Source organism: Loxodonta africana, chromosome 3 (assembly GCF_030014295.1).
Source record: "Loxodonta africana isolate mLoxAfr1 chromosome 3, mLoxAfr1.hap2, whole genome shotgun sequence".
NCBI classification, from domain to species: domain Eukaryota; kingdom Metazoa; phylum Chordata; class Mammalia; order Proboscidea; family Elephantidae; genus Loxodonta; species Loxodonta africana.
In genome coordinates this window covers 141,771,183-141,791,387 of record NC_087344.1, presented here as the reverse complement: position 1 = coordinate 141,791,387, position 20,205 = coordinate 141,771,183, and the positions used below count along the sequence as shown (strand labels likewise).

At 37.7% G+C, this 20,205-nt stretch overlaps 1 protein-coding gene across 1 annotated transcript in view; it reads left to right on the top strand.

The window, feature by feature from the left end:
• Positions 1–18,538, top strand: part of LOC111752888 (TLC domain-containing protein 4-like) — a 58,710-nt gene extending 40,172 nt beyond the window's left edge. Inside the window, exons 5-6 of the mRNA XM_023558395.2 lie at positions 2,865–2,959; positions 18,375–18,538. Coding sequence (XP_023414163.1) covers positions 2,865–2,959; positions 18,375–18,452 — 173 coding nt within the window. The 3' untranslated portion in view covers positions 18,453–18,538. The remainder of the gene's footprint in view (positions 1–2,864; positions 2,960–18,374) is intronic.
• The last annotated feature ends 1,667 nt before the right edge of the window (positions 18,539–20,205 follow it).

Here is a 20,205-nt window from a genome sequence, read left to right as displayed (position 1 = left end):
AGGCCTGGTGATCCGCTTCTGTAAAGATTACAGCCAAGATAACCCCGTGGAGCTCAGCTCTACTGTGTAACATGGGGTTGCCATGAGTGGGGAATCAATGATTTTGGGTTTTATTTTGTTTTGTTTCTTTGTCCCTTTGTGTTGTAAGGTGGAATTAACTGTGAAGCTAAAGAAATTTACGCTTCAGAGTCCCTCACTTTCAGGACCCTTGAATTGTGCTCCTATGCTGATTGCTTTGTTTTGTTAAGATTTGCAAAAGTAAGCTGTTTTAGCCAGGACCAATTAAAATGCAGACTTTTTCTACTCCACATTCACCTCTCATTTTTCCCCTCGTGTCAGATGGAGCTGGAGTGACAAAGGGCATTTGTACAATTAGGTAAAGTTGGAAACATGTCATTTTAACTGCACAAGATAATGGGACCACCTCATAAAACAAGAGACAGATAACAGATTCCTGATTTGGACGTTTATATATTTATATAGGAACTTTATTTTTGTAACTTTCAAATTTATTTAAAAATTGAGAGAATATAAAAATAATGGAATATGAAACAAAAATGATAAGTAATGAAATCAATAATCATTTTCCTGCCACTGAGAAGTGAATTGTAACCAAAAGAATTAGATAATACCAAAATGCAGTAATTCATTAAGAGGAAGAGATAAATTTTTCATAGAAATAATTAATAAATTATTGGATTATTTAATAATCCCATTAAAATAAGAGTAAATCACGTGAACACATTGGAAAAAGATTTTCTGGTTTGACACAAAATGCTGTGTTTGTCCAGGATAACACAAAATTCATAACGCACCACACACTGGTTAATGAACGGTGTCAATTCAGAAAGGAGTTACTACTCAGGAAATCTTGTATGAAAGAAACTTGATAAAGGTTTTCTCAAATAAACCAAAAACCAAACCAAACCCAGTGCCGTCGAGTCAATTCCAACTCATAGAGACCCTACAGGACAGAGTAGAACTGCCCCATAGAGTTTCCGAGGAGCACCTGTCGGATTCGAACTGCCCACCCTTTGGTTAGCAGCGATAGTACTTAACCACTATGCCACCAGGGTTTCCTTTCTCAAAGAAGATAATCCAAAAAATTTACAAACAAGAGCTCTGCAGCTGTGAAAGAAATGATTTTTAAATGATTATGGAGCTCAAAGAAGTGATGATTTGACAGAGGAAAGAGTTCAGTAATTTGCATAACAATGCAGCTTTCTTCCTATTTTTAAAAGCTGAATGGAAAGTGAATTCTTTTTATTCTCTGTATAGAAAACATTATCAAATCGTCATATAGATTGATGACCAAAGAGTGTGCAGCAAAATATGTAGGGAAATTGTACTTGGAGAGATACGTCAGACAGTTAATTAAAAAAAAAAAACAAAAAAAACCCATTGCCATCCAGTCAATTCTGACTCATAGCAACCCCACAGGACAAAGTAGAACTGCCCCACAGGGTTTCCAAGGAGCCTGTGGTGGATTTTGGCTTCCAGTGTTTCGGTTAGCAGCCAAGCTCTTAACCACTGCGCCACCAGGGCTTTTCTGTTATTTTTCCTGATATTTCACATGTGTGGTATTTGTTTTCTCTTTAACATTTGTAATTCGATATGTTTTCTCTTTGTAAGTGTTCGTATCTAATTTTTTAATTGTGACTTTTATTTTTATAAGGGAAGGTCCCACTGTGTATAAGCTTTCGACCTCACAAAATCTGAATCCTCCCCCTGGCGTCCATCCATGTTAGCTATTTGTTTCCATGTCTAAATTTCACTTTAACTAGTTGGTTAAAAAGACAAAAAATAAACAGTTACATTGACATTTTGAGACTTTTCTGTTACTTTATATTTCCTAAATGATGGTATTTTGATTCAGGAACTTTTAGGGAAAAACTGATGTCATGACCTTATGGTGGTTTTGCCATTTTCAGTTAATATTTAACTTGTCCTTTGTTCATTTTCTATATTTTTTGTTGAGTTTATGGCATAAATCAGTTGGTCATTTTCTACCTTTTCTGCCGCCATCTTATCTCTGTCTGAATTAATGTAATGATGAAAATCAGTAACATAAGCTTTTTTAAAAAAAAATTATTTGATAATATTTTCATTTTATTTAGTGCTGGAAACAAGTTATCCATTTATTCATTCAACAAATATTATGTTACATGCCTATATGCCAGACACTGTAGGTCCCTGGGTATGACAAATGGTTTTGCTTGGCTAAAATCCTTTGGAGATTGGTTCTACTATGTAACACACAGGATCACCATAAGTTGGAATTGACTATGGCAATGGGTTTTTGGTTTGGTGCCAGATTCTGCAAGTATAAAATTCCTACAGCTTGGCTCTCATCCTGAAGGAACCACAATATAGTAGGTATTGTTGTTGTTAGATACGTACTGTCAAATCCATATACAATGGGATGGCATCATTGTGATCCATAGGGTTTTCATTGGCTGCTTTTTCAGAATTAGATCGCCAGGCCTTTCTTCCTAGTCTGTCCTAGTCTGGAAGCTGTGCTGAAACCTGTTTAGCATCGTAGCAACACGCAAGCCTCCACTGACAGACTGGTGGTAGCTGAGATGAGGTGCATTGGCTGGTAATCGAACCTGGGTCTCCCGAATGAAAGGTGGGAATTCCAGCACTGAACCACGAATGCCCCTCAACACCAGAGTGGGTGAGACAGTTCTATTAAAGCAGGTACATTACAAAAAAGTGGGTTGTTGGCCTAGCTGAGGTATGAACAAACTGCTGTGGGCTCAGAGTAGACAGTGAGGAGGTAGCAGAAGAAAGAGGTAAATACATTTGCAAAACAGTGCAGCCTCCTCCCTGTGTAACATCTTATTACTTTTTCCTTCTTACAGATTTGTTGCTTCTCCTTTTCTACTGGAGAGTGATTGGTAGGATTTATTTTGTAATTCACTCTTGCGCAGCGCTGTATCTATGCTTCCTTGTACTGGTGAGTGCCATTTTGCAATAGCCTAACTAACAAGCAGAAAAGACTGGGTAGAGTGACTGCAGGGGGAACGTTAAGTCTAAACAGACATTTCTTAATTTGTAAAGACCAACTCTAAACTCATTCAGGGATCACTTTTGTGATATGTTACCTTGTTTATTAAAGAAAATAATAGCTTAACACGTGTCTAAATTTTGAGAGAGATAAATAACCCTAATATTTTGAATTTTTACTTAAAACTTTTAGGATTATGTAGATGTAGACATTTGTCTGACTTTCTAGATGCATTTATGATTTAGCAGCCAGGGGAAGGTATAGATTCCTACACAACCACTGAAATTACTTTTTTCTGCTCAATGACATGTCCACTAGTTAAGTAGGCTGCAGTAATGGAGTGTCTTGCTCAGAGACTTCATCAGAATTCCAGGACTGAGCTTAAAGAGGATTCTCGCAGTAAGTTTCAGGCAGTAAAGCATATTAAATTCTGTATCTAAAATTAATTTTCTACATATACATTTGTAAATTAGCAATTTAATATCCCTTGCATGTTTGTTTGGTTTCTTGATAATCAATTGTTTTTCAACCCAGATATACCACCAAGCTGAAATTATATATTTGGAAGTAAAACATGTATGTAAACTAGAACTTTATAAATTTTAAGTAATGGATATGGTAAAAAAAAAAAAAAAAAAAAAAAAAGTCCATGTATTAAAACTTAAATGTAATTTATGGCTTTTTTTTTGCCTTTGATAGTGATTTTTACATTACTGGATATTTGTGATTTTTGAGGATTTTAAACACATTCATACAAATCCGTATTAATATTCTTCTATTTTTCTTTATACTCACTTCCGCAAAGACAGCTTAGTGACTAAGAAGCCACCTTGGCATTCTTTCTGCAAGAATCACGTATATCAAAGCATCTCTCCACATCACCCATTGGAAGTCATAAATTTAAATAACATAAATGTTTTAAAAACTGTATGGTTTTTAATGTATAAAAATAACTGTTTCTGTAACCCAAAAGATATCTGTAATCATTTTATTTTTCTGAAGAAATAGGCTATTTATACTGGTATTTCCTACTGTTCATTCCTTCCTTTTTTTTTCGTATTTTAATAGATAATAGTTAAAAATATTGTTTTTTAGTTTGAAATTCTAATAACGACAATAGAAAACATCCTTTTCTGATCCTGTGGCAAATTTAAGATTTTTACTACTTTCTTAAATGTTGTAACCGTTTAATATTACCATTTTAAGATGCATCAAAGGCTTCTTCCTTTTACAGGTCTTAGATATTTAGTACATAGGCACTTTGTTTCCTAAGTACTTTTTCTAAAAAAGGGATGCAAACTGATTAACAAAACACAGGTTAACTCTGGAAAGAATGTGTGTGGGTACACAGGTGAGTTCAATATCAGGCTGTAATTTAGAAATATGTTCTCTGAACATGAGCCACAGAATCAACGTGTTATGAAAAGAGTATAAGCTGGTGAAAGGCAATGGATTACTTGCACACATTTTTAAATGTGAATATTATGAATTGCTGTTCTCTGCTGGCCACTGAAACCACAGGCTTAGTAAATGTCTGGCTGTGCATGGACTGGCAAGTTGGATGTTTAATTATGTGGGATAAATACTGTTTTTATCTTTGGACTTATACATACATTTTTTAAAACCAATAAAATACATGCTGGATTTTTGAAGAAGAAAGCATCTGTTGCCTTACTTACTAAAATTCATACATAAAGGAAATCAAGAGCAATTTTTTTGGAAAAGATGGTTGTTGCTTCTTTGATGGCTTCCTGTGATGTGTTGTTTTAGTATGAAATAAATTTAACTAATTAAAGTGAATCTATTCACAGGGAACCAAAATAGAAAAAAGTAGATGAAATGATGTATGTTTCCATGCAAAGAAATTCTGTGATGTATCTATTTTCAGACCCTACGTTTACTGTATTTTTCATGCAGTGAATCCCTAAGTCACTGTGTGCATTTTGGTATACTAAGGAAGCCTAACAAAACAATTGTGCAAACCGGGATGAAATCCCTTGTCGTGTGTAGAATGAGAACTGGTATTTGGAAAGCACTTTGACTTGATACTTATTCCAACTATTCTTTAGACTGTTTCCCTTAAAAAAAAGATTTCGTAATCACAACTAAAAAAAAAACATCAAGTGAAGAATAGAAGCAAATTACCTATAGCTTTCAAAGGTTTGCCCTAAGGAAGAAATACTGCAAAGTAAAATTCTTTGATTTAGAGTATTACAAGTTATAGATAGGTTATGTGATGTTTTGGTCACTGTTTTTGTACCTCTCTCTATTTACTGAAGTTTTAAAATTCTCTGGTGGAGTAATTTAAAGCTTAAGAATCCTCTTCTGTCTGTATAAACCAAAGCAAACCTGTTGCCATCAACTCCATTCTGACTCATGGCAACCCCACGCATTACAGAATAGAACTGCTCCATCGGGTTTTCTTGGCTGTAATCTTTACAGAAACAGATTTGCAGGCTTTTCTTCCATGGCACCTCTGGGTGGGTTTGAACTGCCAGCCTTCAGGTTACTAGTCAAGCATAAGCGGCTTGCGCTACCCAGGGACCTTTCTATCTGTATTGCTATTGTGGTTGCTAGGTGCTCTTGAGTTGGTTCCAACTCATAGTAACCCTGAGTACAACAAAACGAAACACTGCCTAGTCCTGCACCATCTTCACAATTGTTGCTATGTTTGAGCCCATTGTTGTAGCCACCTTGGCAATCCATATTGTCAGCGGTCTTCCTCTTTTTTCCTGACCCTGTACTTTATCAAGCACTATGTCTTTCTCCAGGGACTGGCTCCTCCTGATAACATGTCCAAAGTGAGATGAAATCTCGCCATTCTCCCTTCTTTGGAGCATTCTGGCTGTACTTTTTCCAAGACAGATGTATTTGTTCTTTTGGCAATCTGTGGCATATTCAATTTCTTCACCAACACCATAATGCAAATGCATCAATTCTTCTTCCATCTTCCTTATTCACTGTCCAGCTTTTGCATGCATATGAGGTGCCTGAAAATACCACGGCTTCGATCAGGTGTACCTTAGTCCTCACCGTGACATCTTTGCTTTTTTTTTTTTTGGCAGTATGAGATTTTTTTTTTTTATTAACTTTTATTGAGCTTCAAGTGAACGTTTACAAATCAAGTCAGTCTGTCACATATAAGTTTACATACATCTTACTCCCTACTCCCACTTACTCTCCCCCTAATGAATCAGCCCTTCCAGTCTCTCCTTTCGTGACAATTTTGCCAGCTTCCCACTCTCTATCCTCCCATTCCCCCTCCAGACAGGAGATGCCAACACAGTCTCAAGTGTCCACCTGATATAATTAGCTCACTCTTCATCAGCATCTCTCTCCCACCCACTGTCCAGTCCCTTTCATGTCTGATGAGTTGTCTTCGGGGATGGTTCCTGTCCTGTGCCAACAGAAGGTTTGGGGACCATGACCGCCGGGATTCCTCTAGTCTCAGTCAGACCATTAAGTCTGGTCTTTTTATGAGAATTTGGGGTCTGCATCCCACTGATCTCCTGCTCCCTCAGGGGTCCTCTGCTGTGCTCCCTGTCAGGGCAGTCATCGATTGTGGCCGGGCATCAACTAGTTCTTCTGGTCTCAGGATGATGTAGGTCTCTGGTTCATGTGGCCCTTTCTGTCTCTTAGGCTCTTAGTTGTCGTGTGACCTTGGTGTTCTTCATTCTCCTTTGCTCCAGGTGGGTCGAGACCAATTGATGCATCTTAGATGGCCGCTTGTTAGCATTTAAGACCCCAGATGCCACATTTCAAAGTGGGATGCAGAATGTTTTCATAACAGAATTATTTTGCCAATTGACTTAGAAGTCCCCTTAAACCATGGTCCCCAAACCCCTGCCCTTGCTCCGCTGACCTTTGAAGCATTCATTTTATCCTGGAAACGTCTTTGCTTGTGGTCCAGTCCAATTGAGCTGACCTTCCATGTATTGAGTGTTGTCCTTCCCTTCACCTAAAGCAGTTCTTATCTACTAATTAATCAATAAAAAACCCTCTCCCTCCCTCCCTCCCTCCCTCCCCCCCTCGTAACCACAAAAGTATGTGTTCTTCTCAGTTTATACTGTTTCTCAAGATCTTATAATAGTGGTCTTATACAATATTTGTCCTTTTGCCTCTGACTCATTTCGCTCAGCATAATGCCTTCCAGGTTCCTCCATGTTACGAAATGTTTCACAGATTCGTCACTGTTCTTTATCGATGCGTAGTATTCCATTGTGTGACTATACCACAATTTACCCATTCATCCGTTGATGGACACCTTGGTTGCTTCCAGCTTTTTGCTATTGTAAACAGAGCTGCAATAAACATGGGTGTGCATATATCTGTTTGTGTGAAGGCTCTTGTTTCTCTAGGGTATATTCCGAGGAGTGGGATTTCTGGATTGTATGGTAGTTCTCTTTCTAACTGTTTAAGATAACGCCAGATAGATTTCCAAAGTGGTTGTACCATTTTACATTCCCACCAGCAGTGTATAAGAGTTCCAATCTCTCCGCAGCCTCTCCAACATTTATTATTTTGTGTTTTTTGGATTAATGCCAGCCTTGTTGGAGTGAGATGGAATCTCATCGTAGTTTTAATTTGCATTTCTCTAATGGCTAATGATTGAGAGAGAGCATTTTCTCATGTATCTGTTAGCTGCCTGAATATCTTCTTTAGTGAAGTGCGTGTTCATATCCTTTGCCCACTTCTTGATTGGGTTGTTTGTCTTTTTGTGGTTGAGTTTTGACAGAATCATACAGATTTTAGAGATCAGGCACTGGTCGGAGATGTCATAGCTGAAAATTCTTTCCCAGTCTGTAGGTTGTCTTTTTACTCTTTTGGTGAAGTCTTTAGATGAGCATAGGTGTTTGATTTTTAGGAGCTCCCAGTTATCTGGTTTCTCTTCATCATTTCTGGTAATGTTTTGTATTCTGTTTCTGCCTTGTATTAGGGCTCCTAAGGTTGTCCCTCTTTTTTCTTCCATGATCTTTATCGTTTTAGTCTTTATGTTTAGGTCTTTGATCCACTTGGAGTTAGTTTTTGTGCTTGGTGTGAGGTATGGGTCCTGTTTCATTTTTTTGCAAATGGATATCCAGTTATGCCAGCACCCTTTGTTAAAAAGACTATCTTTTCCCCAATTAACTGACACTGGGCCTTTGTCAAATATCAGCTGCTCATATGTGGATGGATTTATACCTGGGTTCTCAATTTTGTTCCATTGGTCTATATGCCTGTTGTTGTACCATATACCAGGCTGTTTTGACTACTGTGGCTGTATAATAGGTTCTGAAATCAGGTAGAGTGAGGCCTCCCACTTCTTCTTTGTCAGTAATGCTTTGCTTATCCGAGGCTTCTTTCCCTTCCATATGAAGTTGGTGATTTGTTTCTCTATCACATTAAAAAATGACATTGGAATTTGGATCGGAAGTGCATTGTATATATAGATGGTTTTTACTATGTTAAAGTCTTCCTATCCATGAGCAAGGTATGTTTTTCCACTTAAGTATGTCCTTTTGAATTTCTTGTAGTAGAGCTTTGTAGTTTTCTTTGTATAGGTCTTTTACATCCTTGGTAAGATTTATTCCTAAGTATTTTATCTTCTTGGTGGCTACTGTGAATGGTATTGATTTGGTTATTTCCTCTTCGATGTTCTTTTTGTTGATGTAGAGGAATCCAAGTGATTTTTGTATGTTTATCTTATAACCTGAGACTGTCAAACTCTTCTATTAGTTTTAGTAGTTTTCTGGAGGATTCCTTGGGGTTTTCTGTGTATAAGATCATGTCATCTGCAAATAGAGATAATTTTACTTCCTCCTTGCCAATCCGGATGCCCTTTATTTCTTTGTCTAGCCTAATTGCTCTGGCTAGGACTTCTAGCACAATGTTGAATAAGAGCGGTGATAAAGGGTATCCTTGTCTGGTTCCCGTTCTCAAGGGAAATGCTTTCAGGTTCTCTCCATTTAGAGTGATGTTGGCTGTTGGCTTTGCATAGATGCCCTTTATTATGTTGAGGAATTTTCCTTCAATTCCTATTTTGGTGAGAGTTTTTATCATAAATAGGTGTTGGACTTTGTCAAATGCCTTTTCTGCATCAATTGATAAGATCATGTGGTTTTTGTCTTTTGTTTTATTTATGTGGTGGATTACATTAATGGTTTTTCTAGTATTAAACCAGCCTTGCATAAAAAGTGCCATCAGTTTTTTTTTTTTTTCATACCTGGTATAAATCCCACTTGGTCGTGGTGAATTATTTTTTTGATATGTTGTTGAATTCTATTGGCTAGAATTTTGTTTAGGATTTTTGCATCTATGTTCATGAGGGATATAGGTCTGTAATTTTCTTTTTTTGTAATGTCTTTACCTGGTTTTGGTATCAGGGAGATGGTGGCTTCATAGAATGAGTTGGGTAGTATTCCGTCATTTTCTATGCTTTGAAATACCTTTAGTAGTAGTGGTGTTAACTCTTCTCTGAAAGTTTGGTAGAACTCTGCAGTGAAGCCGTCCGGGCCAGGGCTTTTTTTTCTTGGGAGTTTTTTGATTACCGTTTCAATCTCTTTTTTTGTTATGGGTCTATTTAGTTGTTCTACTTCTGAATGTGTTAGTTTAGGTAGGTAGTGTTTTTCCAGGAATTCATCCATTTCTTCTAGGTTTGCAAATTTGTTAGAGTACAATTTTTCGTAATAATCTGATATGATTCTTTTCATTTCAGTTGGGTCTGTTGTGATGTGGTCCTTCTCGTTTCTTATTCAGGTTATTTGTTTCCTTTCCTGTATTTCTTTAGTCAGTCTAGCCAATGGTTTATCAATTTTGTTAATTTTTTCAAAGAACCAGCTTTTTGGCTTTGTTAATTCTTTCAATTGTTTTTCTCTTCTCTAATTCATTTAGTTCAGCTCTAATTTTTATTATTTGTTTTCTTCTGGTGTCTGATGGATTCTTTTGTTGCTCGCTTTCTATTTGTTCAAGTTGTAGGGACAGTTCTGTGATTTAGGCTCTTTCTTCTTTATGTATGTGTGCATTTATCGATATAAATTGGCCTCTGAGCACTGCTTTTGCTGTGTCCCAGAGGTTTTGATAGGAAGTATTTTCATTTTCGTTGCTTTCTATGAATTTCCTTATTCCCTCCTTGATGTCTTCTATAACCCAGTCTTTTTTCAAGAGGGTATTGTTCAGTTTCCAAGTATTTGATTTCTTTTCCCTAGTTTTTCTGTTATTGATTTCTAGTTTTATTGCCTTGTGGTCTGAGAAGATGCTTTGTAATATTTCGATGTTTTGGATTCTGCAAAGGTTTGTTTTATGACCTAATATGTGGTCTATTCTACAGAATGTTCCATGTGCGCTAGAAAAAAAAGTATACTTTGCAGCAGTTGGGTGGAGAGTTTTGTATAAGTCAATGAGGTCAAGTTGGTTGATTGTTGTAATTAGGTCTTCCGTGTCTCTATTGAGCTTCCTACTGGATGTCCTGTCCTTTCCCGAAAGTGGTGTGTTGAAGTCTCCTACTATAATTGTGGAGGTGTCTATCTCACTTTTCAGTTCTGTTAAAATTTGTTTTATGTATCTTGCACTCCTGTCATTGGGTGCATAAATATTTAATATGATTATGTCTTCCTGATCAATCATCCCTTTTATCATTATGTAGTGTCCTTCTTTATCCTTTGTGGTGGATTTAAGTCTAAAGTCTATTTTGTCAGAAATTAATATTGCTACTCCTCTCCTTTTTGCTTATTGTTTGCTTGATATATTTTCTTCCATCCTTTGAGTTTTAGTTTGTTTGTGTCTCTAAGTCTAAGGTGTGTCTCTTGTAGGCAGCATATAGACGGATCATGTGGTGAAGTTTTTTTGATGAGCATAAGTGTTTAATTTTTAGGAGATCCCAGTTACCTAGCTTAGCCTCTGGAGCATGTGTGTTGCTGGTTGTGGTTTGTATCCTGTTAACGTTATGTATTAGGTTTTCTAGCATTTATCCTATTTCTTCTTTTATGAACTTCATACTTTTTGGCTTTCTGTATAAGTCTTTGATCCATTTTTAGTTAGTTTTTATATATCGTGTGAGGTATGGGTTCTGTTTCATTTTTTTTGCAGGTGGATATCCAGTTTAGCCAGCACCATTTGTTAAAAAGACTGTCTTTTCCACATTTGATGGACTTTGGGCCCTTGTCGAAGATTAGGTGACCATACATGGATGGATTTACATCTGGGTTCTCAATTCTGTTCCATTGCTCAATGTATCTGTCATTGTACCAGTGCCAGGCTGTTTTGACTACCTTTGCTGTATAGGAGGTTCTGAGGTCAGGTACTGCGAGTCCCCCTACTTTATTCTTCTTCTTCAGTAGCACTTTACTCATCCAGGGCTTCTTCCCTTTCCATATAAAGTTAATGATTAGCGTTTCCATCTCTTTAAAGAATGTTGTGGTATTTGGATCAGGATTGCACTGTATTTGTAAATCACTTTGGGTAGAATGGTCATTTTCACAATGTTGAATCTACCTGTCTGTGAGCATGGTATGTTTTTCCATTTATGTAGATCTCTTGATTTCTTGCAGTAGTGTTTTATGGTTTTCTTTGTATAGGTCATTTACATCCTTGGTTAGATTTATTCCTAAGTATTTTATTTTTTTAGGGGCTATTATCAGTGCTACTGTTTTCCTGATTTCCTTTTCATTGTCCTTTCTATTTGTATATAGGAATCCAACTGATTTTTATATGTTTTTTCTTGTATCCTGCTAGTCTGCTGAATCTGTTAGTTCCAGTAGTTTTCTCATGGAGTCGTTGGGTTTTCTATGTATAGTACCATGTGCAAATAGGGAGAGTATAACTTCTTCACTACCAGTTTATATGCCCTTTATTTCTGTTTCTTGCCTTATTGCTCTAGCTAGGACTTCCATCACAATGTTAAATAGGAGTGGTGATAAAGGGCATCCTTGTCTTGTTCCTGTTCTCAAGGAGAATGTTTTCAGCCTCTTTCCATTAAGAATGATGTTGGCTGTTGATTTTGCATGCATTCCCTTTATTATGTTGAGAAATTTCCCTTCTGTAACTATTTTATTGAGAGTTTTTATCAGGAATGGAAGTTGGACTTTGTCAAATACCTTTTCTGCATCAATTGAGATGACCATGTGGTTCCTTTCTTTCCTTTTATTTATGTGGTAGATTACACTGATTGATTTTCTAATGTTGAACCATCCTTGCATACCTGGTAGGAATTCTGCTTGGTGATGGTGTATTTTTTTTTTTTTTACATGATGCTGAATTCTATTGGCTAGAATTTTGTTGAGAATTTTTGCATCTATATTCATGAGAGATATCAGTTTGTAATTTTCTTTTTTTGTGGTGTCTTTGCCTGGTTTTGGTATCAGGGTTATGCAGGCTTCATAGAATGAATTCGGAAGTATCACTTCCTTTTTTACGTTCTGAAATAGTTTGAGTAGCACTGGTGTAAGCTCTTCCCTGAATGTTGGGTAGAATTCTCCAGCGAAGCCATCTGGGCCAGGGATTTTTTTGGTTGGGATTTTTTTTTTAATTACCTTTTCAATCCCTTCTCTTGTTTCTGGTCTGTTCAGATATTCAACGTCATTTTGTGTTAGTCTGGGTAGGCAGTGTGTCTCTAGAAATTTGTCCATTTCCTCTAGGTTTTCAAATTTGTTGGAGTATAGTTTCTTATAATACTCTGTTATGATCATTTTTATTTCAGTTGGGTATGTTGTAATGTCCCCCATTTCATTTCTTATTAGGGTTATTTGCATTTTCTCCTGTTTTTCTTGTCAATTTGGCAAGCGGTTTGTCGATTTTGTTGATCATTTCAAAGAACCAACTTCTGATTTTGTTGATTCTTTCTGTTTTTTTTTCTGTTCTCTATTTCACGTATTTCTGCTCTGATCTTTATTATTTCCTTTCTTCTGGTGGCTGTAGGCTTCTTTCACTGTTCTCGTTCTACTTGTTCAAGTTGTGTAGCTAATATTTGGATTTTGTCCCTTTCTTCTTTTTTGATGTGTGCATCTATTGGTATAAATTGACCTTTGAGGACTGCCTTTGCTGTGTCCCAAAGGTTTTGGTATGATGTGTTTTCATTTTCATTTGATTCTGGGATTTTTTGATTCGATCTTTGATTTCCTCTATTACCCAGTGGTTGTTAAGCAGGGTGTTATTCAGCTTCCATGTAATTGATTTTTTTCCCTTACTCTTCCTGTTGTTAATTTCTACTTCATGACATTGTGGTCAGAGAAAATACTTCATATTATCTCCATGTTTTGGATTTTGTTAAGGGTTGCTCTGCGGCCTCAGATGTGGTCTATTATGGAGAAATTTCCATGTGCATTGGAAAAGAATATGTACTTTGCAGCTGTTGGGTGGACTGTTCTATATATGTCTGTGTGGTCTAGTTGGCTGATTGTACTCTTCAGATCTTCTGTATCTTTGCCGAGCTTCTTTCTAGATTCTCTGTCCTTTACCGAGAGTGATGTGTTGAAATCTCCTGCTATTATTGTGGAACTGTCAATTTCTCTTTTCAGTGCTGTCAGAGTTTGTTTTATGTATTTTGGAGGCCTGTCATTGGGTGTGTAGATGTTTATTATAGTTAACTCTTTGTGCTGGATCATCCCTTTAATCATTATATAGTGCCCTTCTTTGTTTTTTATGGTGGATTTTGTTTTAAAGTCTATTTTATCTGAAATTAGTATTGCCACTCCTGCTCTTTTTTGGTAGTCATTTGCTTGATTTTTTTTTTTCTATCCTTTGATTTTTAATACATTTACATCTTTGTTTCTAAGGTGTGTCTCTTGTATACAACATTTCGATGAATCCTGCGTGTTCACCCATTCTGTCACTCAGTTTCTCTTTATGGGTGCATTTAGGCCATTTACATTCAGTGTAGTTATTGATAGGTGTGAGTTTATTGCTGTCATTTAGTAGTGCTTTTTATTGTGCTGCTAACATTTTCTTTGTTCTTACTCTCCTGTGCTGAATTCCCTTTGTTTATGGATTTATTTTTTATTTCTTTTATTTTTGTAGTTTGTTTTTATGGAGACTTTATGTTTTTCTTCTTTATTTTGACGAGTCAGTTTATCGACCTTCAGTGTGGTTACCTGGAAATTTACCCTTATCTTCCTAGGTTTCAACCAGTCTATTATTGCTTGGTATTGCCTTGCCTTCCTCTCCATTAGAAAGCTGTATATCCATACTGTTTATTCTCTCCTTTATTGTTCTGACGTTGCTGTCATTTACAGATTAACGTGTCTGGTTCCCTGTTGGAATTGTTTTGGTTTTGGATAGTACTTGAGAGTTAATTTCCTAAGTTGGTATCTGGCTGGTACAATCTTGCTTCCTAGAGTCAGGCCATGGTCTGATGTTGTTTGTTCTCTGACCAAAGGACTCCGTTTAATAACTATTGTAAGGTTGGTTTGGTTTTACATAGTCCCTTAATTTCTGTGTATCTGGAGATGTCCTAATTTCACCATCATATTTGAACCAAAGTTTTGCAGGATATGGTATTCTTGGTTGGCAATTTTTTTCTTTCAAGGTTTTATGTATGTCATCCCATTGCCTTCTTGCCTGCATGGTTAGTGCTGAATAATCAGAGCTTAGTCTTATTGTTTCTCCTTTGTATGTGACTTTTTGTTTTTCTTGAGCTGTTCTCAGTATTTTTTCTTTGTCTTTGGTTTTAGCAAGGGTGATTATGATATGCCTTGGTGTTTTTCTTTTGGGGTCTATCCTACATGGGGTTTGTTGAGCTTCTTGGATGGTCAGCTTTTCATCATCCATGGTATTAGGGAAGTTTTCTGTAATCAATTCTTCAATGATCCTCTCTGTGTATTCCCTTTTCTATCCCTGTTCTGAAACTCTGATCACACACAAATTTTTGCTTTTGATTCTATCCCACATAATTCTCAGGGCTTCTTCATTTGTCTTCATTCTTTTTCCTAAATTTTCCTGAAACAGACTTGTTTTCAAGTGTTTATCTTCAATTTTTCCGCTCTTGTCTTCCATCATTTCAAACCTGCCCCTCAGGTCTTCTATGACACTGTCCGTTTCTGAAATCTTGTTGTTTATCTTTTGGATTTATAATTGGTGTTTTTGTATGGTTTCTAGTTGTGAACTTAATTGTTTTCCTGAATTTTTCCATTTTTTTGTCCATATTTTCCATGAATGTCTGCTTTTTCCAAAAATTTGTCTATTCTTTCCTCATTTTTGCTTTAACTCTTGGATTGCTCTGAATAGTGTAGATTTGAATTCCATGTCAGGTAGCCTAGTGCCTTTTCTTCTACTGGAAAGTCATAGGGTGTTTTATTTTGGACACCTACGGGGACCATCCTGTCCTGTTTTGTTTTTTAATATGTTTTGATATTGTTTGCTGTCTTCAGGACATTCAGTAGTTATTTTCTTCATTTCTTGATTGTAAATTTGTTTGTTTCATCCTGGTTTTTTTGCTTTATTTGGTTATGTCAGAGCAGATGGGCTATACATTCTTTCTTGTTTGCTCATCTGTAGTCATACTACTTCTCACCTTCTTGTCCAATAGGCAGGACAAGCCACTCAGCTATGGTGTAGCAGGGCAGGTCCAGCTGAAGGGGAGGGTCTGGGATGGGTTGTTTGTGGCATGTACTAGGGCCAACAGGGCCGGCCAGGAATCAGTGATGGACAAGTTCCAGTAGGGTGTGCCTGTGCTGCTCAGAGCTGTGATTTTCAGCACACAGTGCAGGTAGGCAGGAAAGGGGTGGGAAGTTGTGATCTGTGGAGCTAATAGGGGTATGGGAAAGAGGCGAGAGAGGAGAGAGAAACTGGAGCCAAAGATAAACAAAGAAAAAAAAAAAAGAGTGCTAAGGGAGCTGGCCGTTGGAGTGGAAAGATGAGAAAATGAGAAATGGAGAAAAGAAAAAAAAAACTAGATGAAAATTTGGAAAAGAAAAGCCCGAGGAGTCTCACCAGTGGGGCCATGAAGACTGGGGAAATGGCACCCAGGCTGTGCACTATAGCCTGGCTGGAGGGGGTATAGATGTCACGCAGTACCAGGTATTGAGGAAACAAGAAAAGAAGGTAAATATACAGAAATGAGAACTGAGAAATGAAGAAAGACAGAAAGGGAAAAAGAAAGAAAACAAAAAAAAGAAATGCCCACAGGGATCCCATCTACAGGGCTGTGCAGATTGGGAGAGTGGCTCCTAAGCCGTGCAGTGCAGCCTGGCTAGATGGGGCTCCCAAGCCATGAAAAGAAAACAAACAGAACAGGACAAAAGAAAACAAATGAAAAAAGGCCTCAGGAATCACACCATCAGGGTGGTGTCGCTGGCCTTTCAAGAAGAAACAAAGATGTCACACAGAGCCAGGTGTTCAAGAGAAAGGAGGGTTTGGTGGTGGGAGGCATGGAAGAAACCAAAAGAAATGGAAAGAAGCAACACCAGCTAAGGGGGCCGGCCACTGTGGGAACCATTCAGTAAGAAGGTTCAAGGCTTCTTATAACCTAGCCTCAGAAGAACCAGCATGGCAGTTCCACTGCATTCTATTGTTCAAGCAATCACTAAGGCCAGCCAGGATTTAAGGGGAGCTGAATAAAACTCCACCTCTTCATAAAAGGAGCATTATTGTACATGCGGGAAGGGAAGGAGTTGATGTGGCCCATCTTTTAAATCTACCACTTCTTGATTTGTCAGTTTTGGAGACCTGGTGGCATAATGATGAACTGTGGTGAGCTATGGTTGCTAATCAAAAGGGTGGCAGTTGAAATCCACAAGTTGCTCCTTGGAAACCCTATGGGGCAGTTATACTCTGTCCTATAGAGTCACTATGAGTTGGAATAGACTCAATGGCAACAGCTTTGGGGTTTTTTTGGGGGGGGTATTTTTGCTATGATGGATAAAGCTTTAACTCTTACAGCTCTATTTCTCTTCCTTTCTTCCTCCCAATGTAGTTATACTATTTTTAGTTCTTTGTTACCTTTAAAACTTAAAATACCTTTATTTCTGGTTTTATAGGATTTCTTGATACTTTCTGAAGTGGAGGTGTTAGAGGAGCCCTGGTGGCACAGTGACTAAGTGCTACACCTGTTAACCAAAATGTCGCAGTTGGAATCCAGAAGCTGCTCCTTTGAGACCCTGTAGAGTAGTTCTACTCTGTCCTGTAGGGTTCCTATGAGTCCAAAACAACTCAATGACAATAGTTTTGTTTTGTTTTTTTAATCTCCTGTCTGCTTCTCTCCCACTTTGCTTTCTGTCATTTGTAACTTGTATTTTTGTCTTGCCTATATTTTAAAATATTTATATTTTATTCAACAATCATATTAAGTTTCCCTTTGTCTCTAGGTGATCCTGTACATAGGAAGTAAATAAAGGGTTCATTTTGATTATATTAAAATAGGTTTCTTTCACAACCAGGATTGCATTCCTTTCTAATTCCTAGTGTTTCTAATTGCCTTTTTTTTCCTTGCATTATCTGCCTTTATCACCTATTTGAGTTGCTCCATTTCTCAAGGGTAGTATCAAAGCTCTGAAATACCTTTTCTCAGATTCCTGCTCCCCAAACTCTCCATCCTCTGGCTCCAGACTAAACAGGCTGCTCTCTAGGCCTGCTGCCCAACGGCATGGCGCTTCCTATCATTAATCTCCTGGGTTGGAGTCTTTGTTTCCTGGATCCCATGTCTTTAACTTTCTAGGTTTGCTCACTCATTTTTCTGCAGCCTATCCTGAAATGGAAACCCTGGTGGAATAGTGGTTAAGTGCAATGGCTGCTAGGGCAGTTCAAATCCACCAGGCACTCCTTGGAAACTCTATGGGGCAGTTCTACTCTGTCCTATAGGGTCGCTATGAGTCAGAATCAACTTGGCAGCACTGGGCTAGTTTGTTTTTATCCCGAAATAATTTCCTAAGAAAGCATGTGAAGGAAGTAAACTGTGAGTCATTTTTGAAAGTTCTCCAACTGTTTTTATTCTCAAACTCTCCGGTTCCATCATAGCTATTGGTAGCATATGGGTATGTAATATATTTAGCCAATTCCCTGTTGTTATGTGTTTGTTCTAAGTTTCATTGTTATGTATAACTCTGAGTGAACATCCTTAGATCTTCATATCTGTGAACATGAATAATTATTACTAACATGACTGGTGGTTATTTGAAGCACTCATTAGTTCTCCTTGAGACAACTATTTGCAACCAGTTTAAGTGAATATTGTGTAAAATACACCATCTTTTAAAGATATTATCAAATACCAAGTATATCTCTAAATCGTCCAAAAGAATATATAAACTGTTCATCTGTAAAAGGTAGAAAACTCCTCGATTTGTTTTAATATTAACAGTATTATTTTGTGCTGAGAAGCTATTGAGTGTTTCTTCAGCCTGTGACGTTTTGGATAAGAGTGTTATCATTGGTATTGTGTTTTATGTTTATTTTCCAGAAGGAAGGACTACCGGCATACATTTGGAATATTCGCCTGATAGTACACCTTTCCAACCTGTTTTATTATCAGCGGTAGGTTACTGATATCATAAACTACTTTAAAGTTGTGCTGTTTATCTTTAGTTTCGGGAAAGATTTTTCCATGATCCTAAAGCTACTATATAAAAAATGAACATGTTGTTGTTGTTGTTAGGTGCCGTTGAGTTGGTTTGGACTCATAGCAATACTATACACAACAGAATGAAAAACTGCCCAGTCCTGCACCATCCTTAAAATTGTTGTTATGCTTGAGCTCATTGTTGCAGCTACTGTGTCAATCCACCTCGCTGAGAGCCTTCCTCTTTTCTGCTGACCCTGTACTTTGCCAAGCATGATGTCCTTCTCCAGGGACTGATCCCTCCTGACAACATGTCCAAAGTATGTAAGACGCAGTCTTGCTTCTAAGGCACATTCTGGTTGCACTTCTTCCAAGACAGGTTTGATTGTTCTTTTGGCAGTCCATGGCATATTCAATATTCTTTGCCAACACCAGAATTCAAAGGTGTCAATTCTTCTTCGGCCTTCATTATTCATTGTTCAGCTTTCACACGCCTATGAGGCGATTGGAGATACCATGGCATGGGTCAGGCGCACCTTAGTCTTCAAGGTGACGTCTTTGCTTTTCAATACTTTTAAGAGGTCCTTTGCAGAAGATTTACCCAATGCAATGCATCATTTGATTTCTTGACTGCTGCTTCCATGGCTGTTGATTGTGGACCCAAGTAAAATGAAACCCTTGACAACTTCAGTCTTTTCTCCATTTATCATGATGTTGCTTATTGGTCCAGTTGTGATGATTTTTGTTTTCTTTATGTTGAGGAGCAATCCATAGTGAAGGCTGTGGTCTCTAATCTTCATTAGTAAATGTTTCCAATCCTCCTCACTTTCAGCAAGCAACATTGTGTCAGCTGCATAAAACCAAACCAAACCCAGTGCCATCGAGTCGATTCTGATTCATCTGCATAAACTCGGTTGTTAATGAGTCTCCCTCCAATCCTGATGCCTTGATCTTCTTCATATAGTTCAGTTTTTTGGATTATTTGCTCAGCACACAGATTGAATAGTTATGGTGAAAGGATACAGCCCTGACGCACACCCTTCCTGACTTTAAACCAATCAGTATCCCCTTGTTATGTCCAAACAACTGCCTTTTGATCTATGTAAAGGTTTCTCATGAGCACAATTAAGTGTTCTGGAATTCCCATTCTTCACAATATTATCCATAGTTTGTTATGATCCACACAGTCGAATGCCTTTGCATAGTCAATAAAACACAGGTAAACATCCTTCTGGTATTCTCTGCTTTCAGCCAGGATCCATCTGACATCAGCAATGATACCCCTGGTTCCACATCCTCTTCTCAAACCTGCCTGAATTTCTGGCAGTTCCCTGTCAATATACTGCTGCATCCCTTTTTGAATGATCTTCAGCAAAATTTTGCGTGCCTGTGATATTAACAATATTGTTCTATAATTTCTGCATTCAGTTGGATCACCTTTCCTGGGAATAGGCGTAAATGTGGATCTCTTCCAGTCAGTTGGCCAGGAAGCTGCCTTCCATATTTCTTGGAATAGATGGTGAACACCTCCAGCGCTGCATCTGCTTCTTGAAACATCTCAACTGCTATTCTGTCAATTCCTGGAGCCTTGCTTTTTGCCAGTGCCTTCAGTGCAGCTTGGACTTGTTCCTTCAGTACCATCGGTTCCTGATCATATGCTACCCCTTGAAATGATTAAACATTTTGGTGGAATGACTCTGTGTATTCCTTCCATCTTCTTTTGATGCTTCCT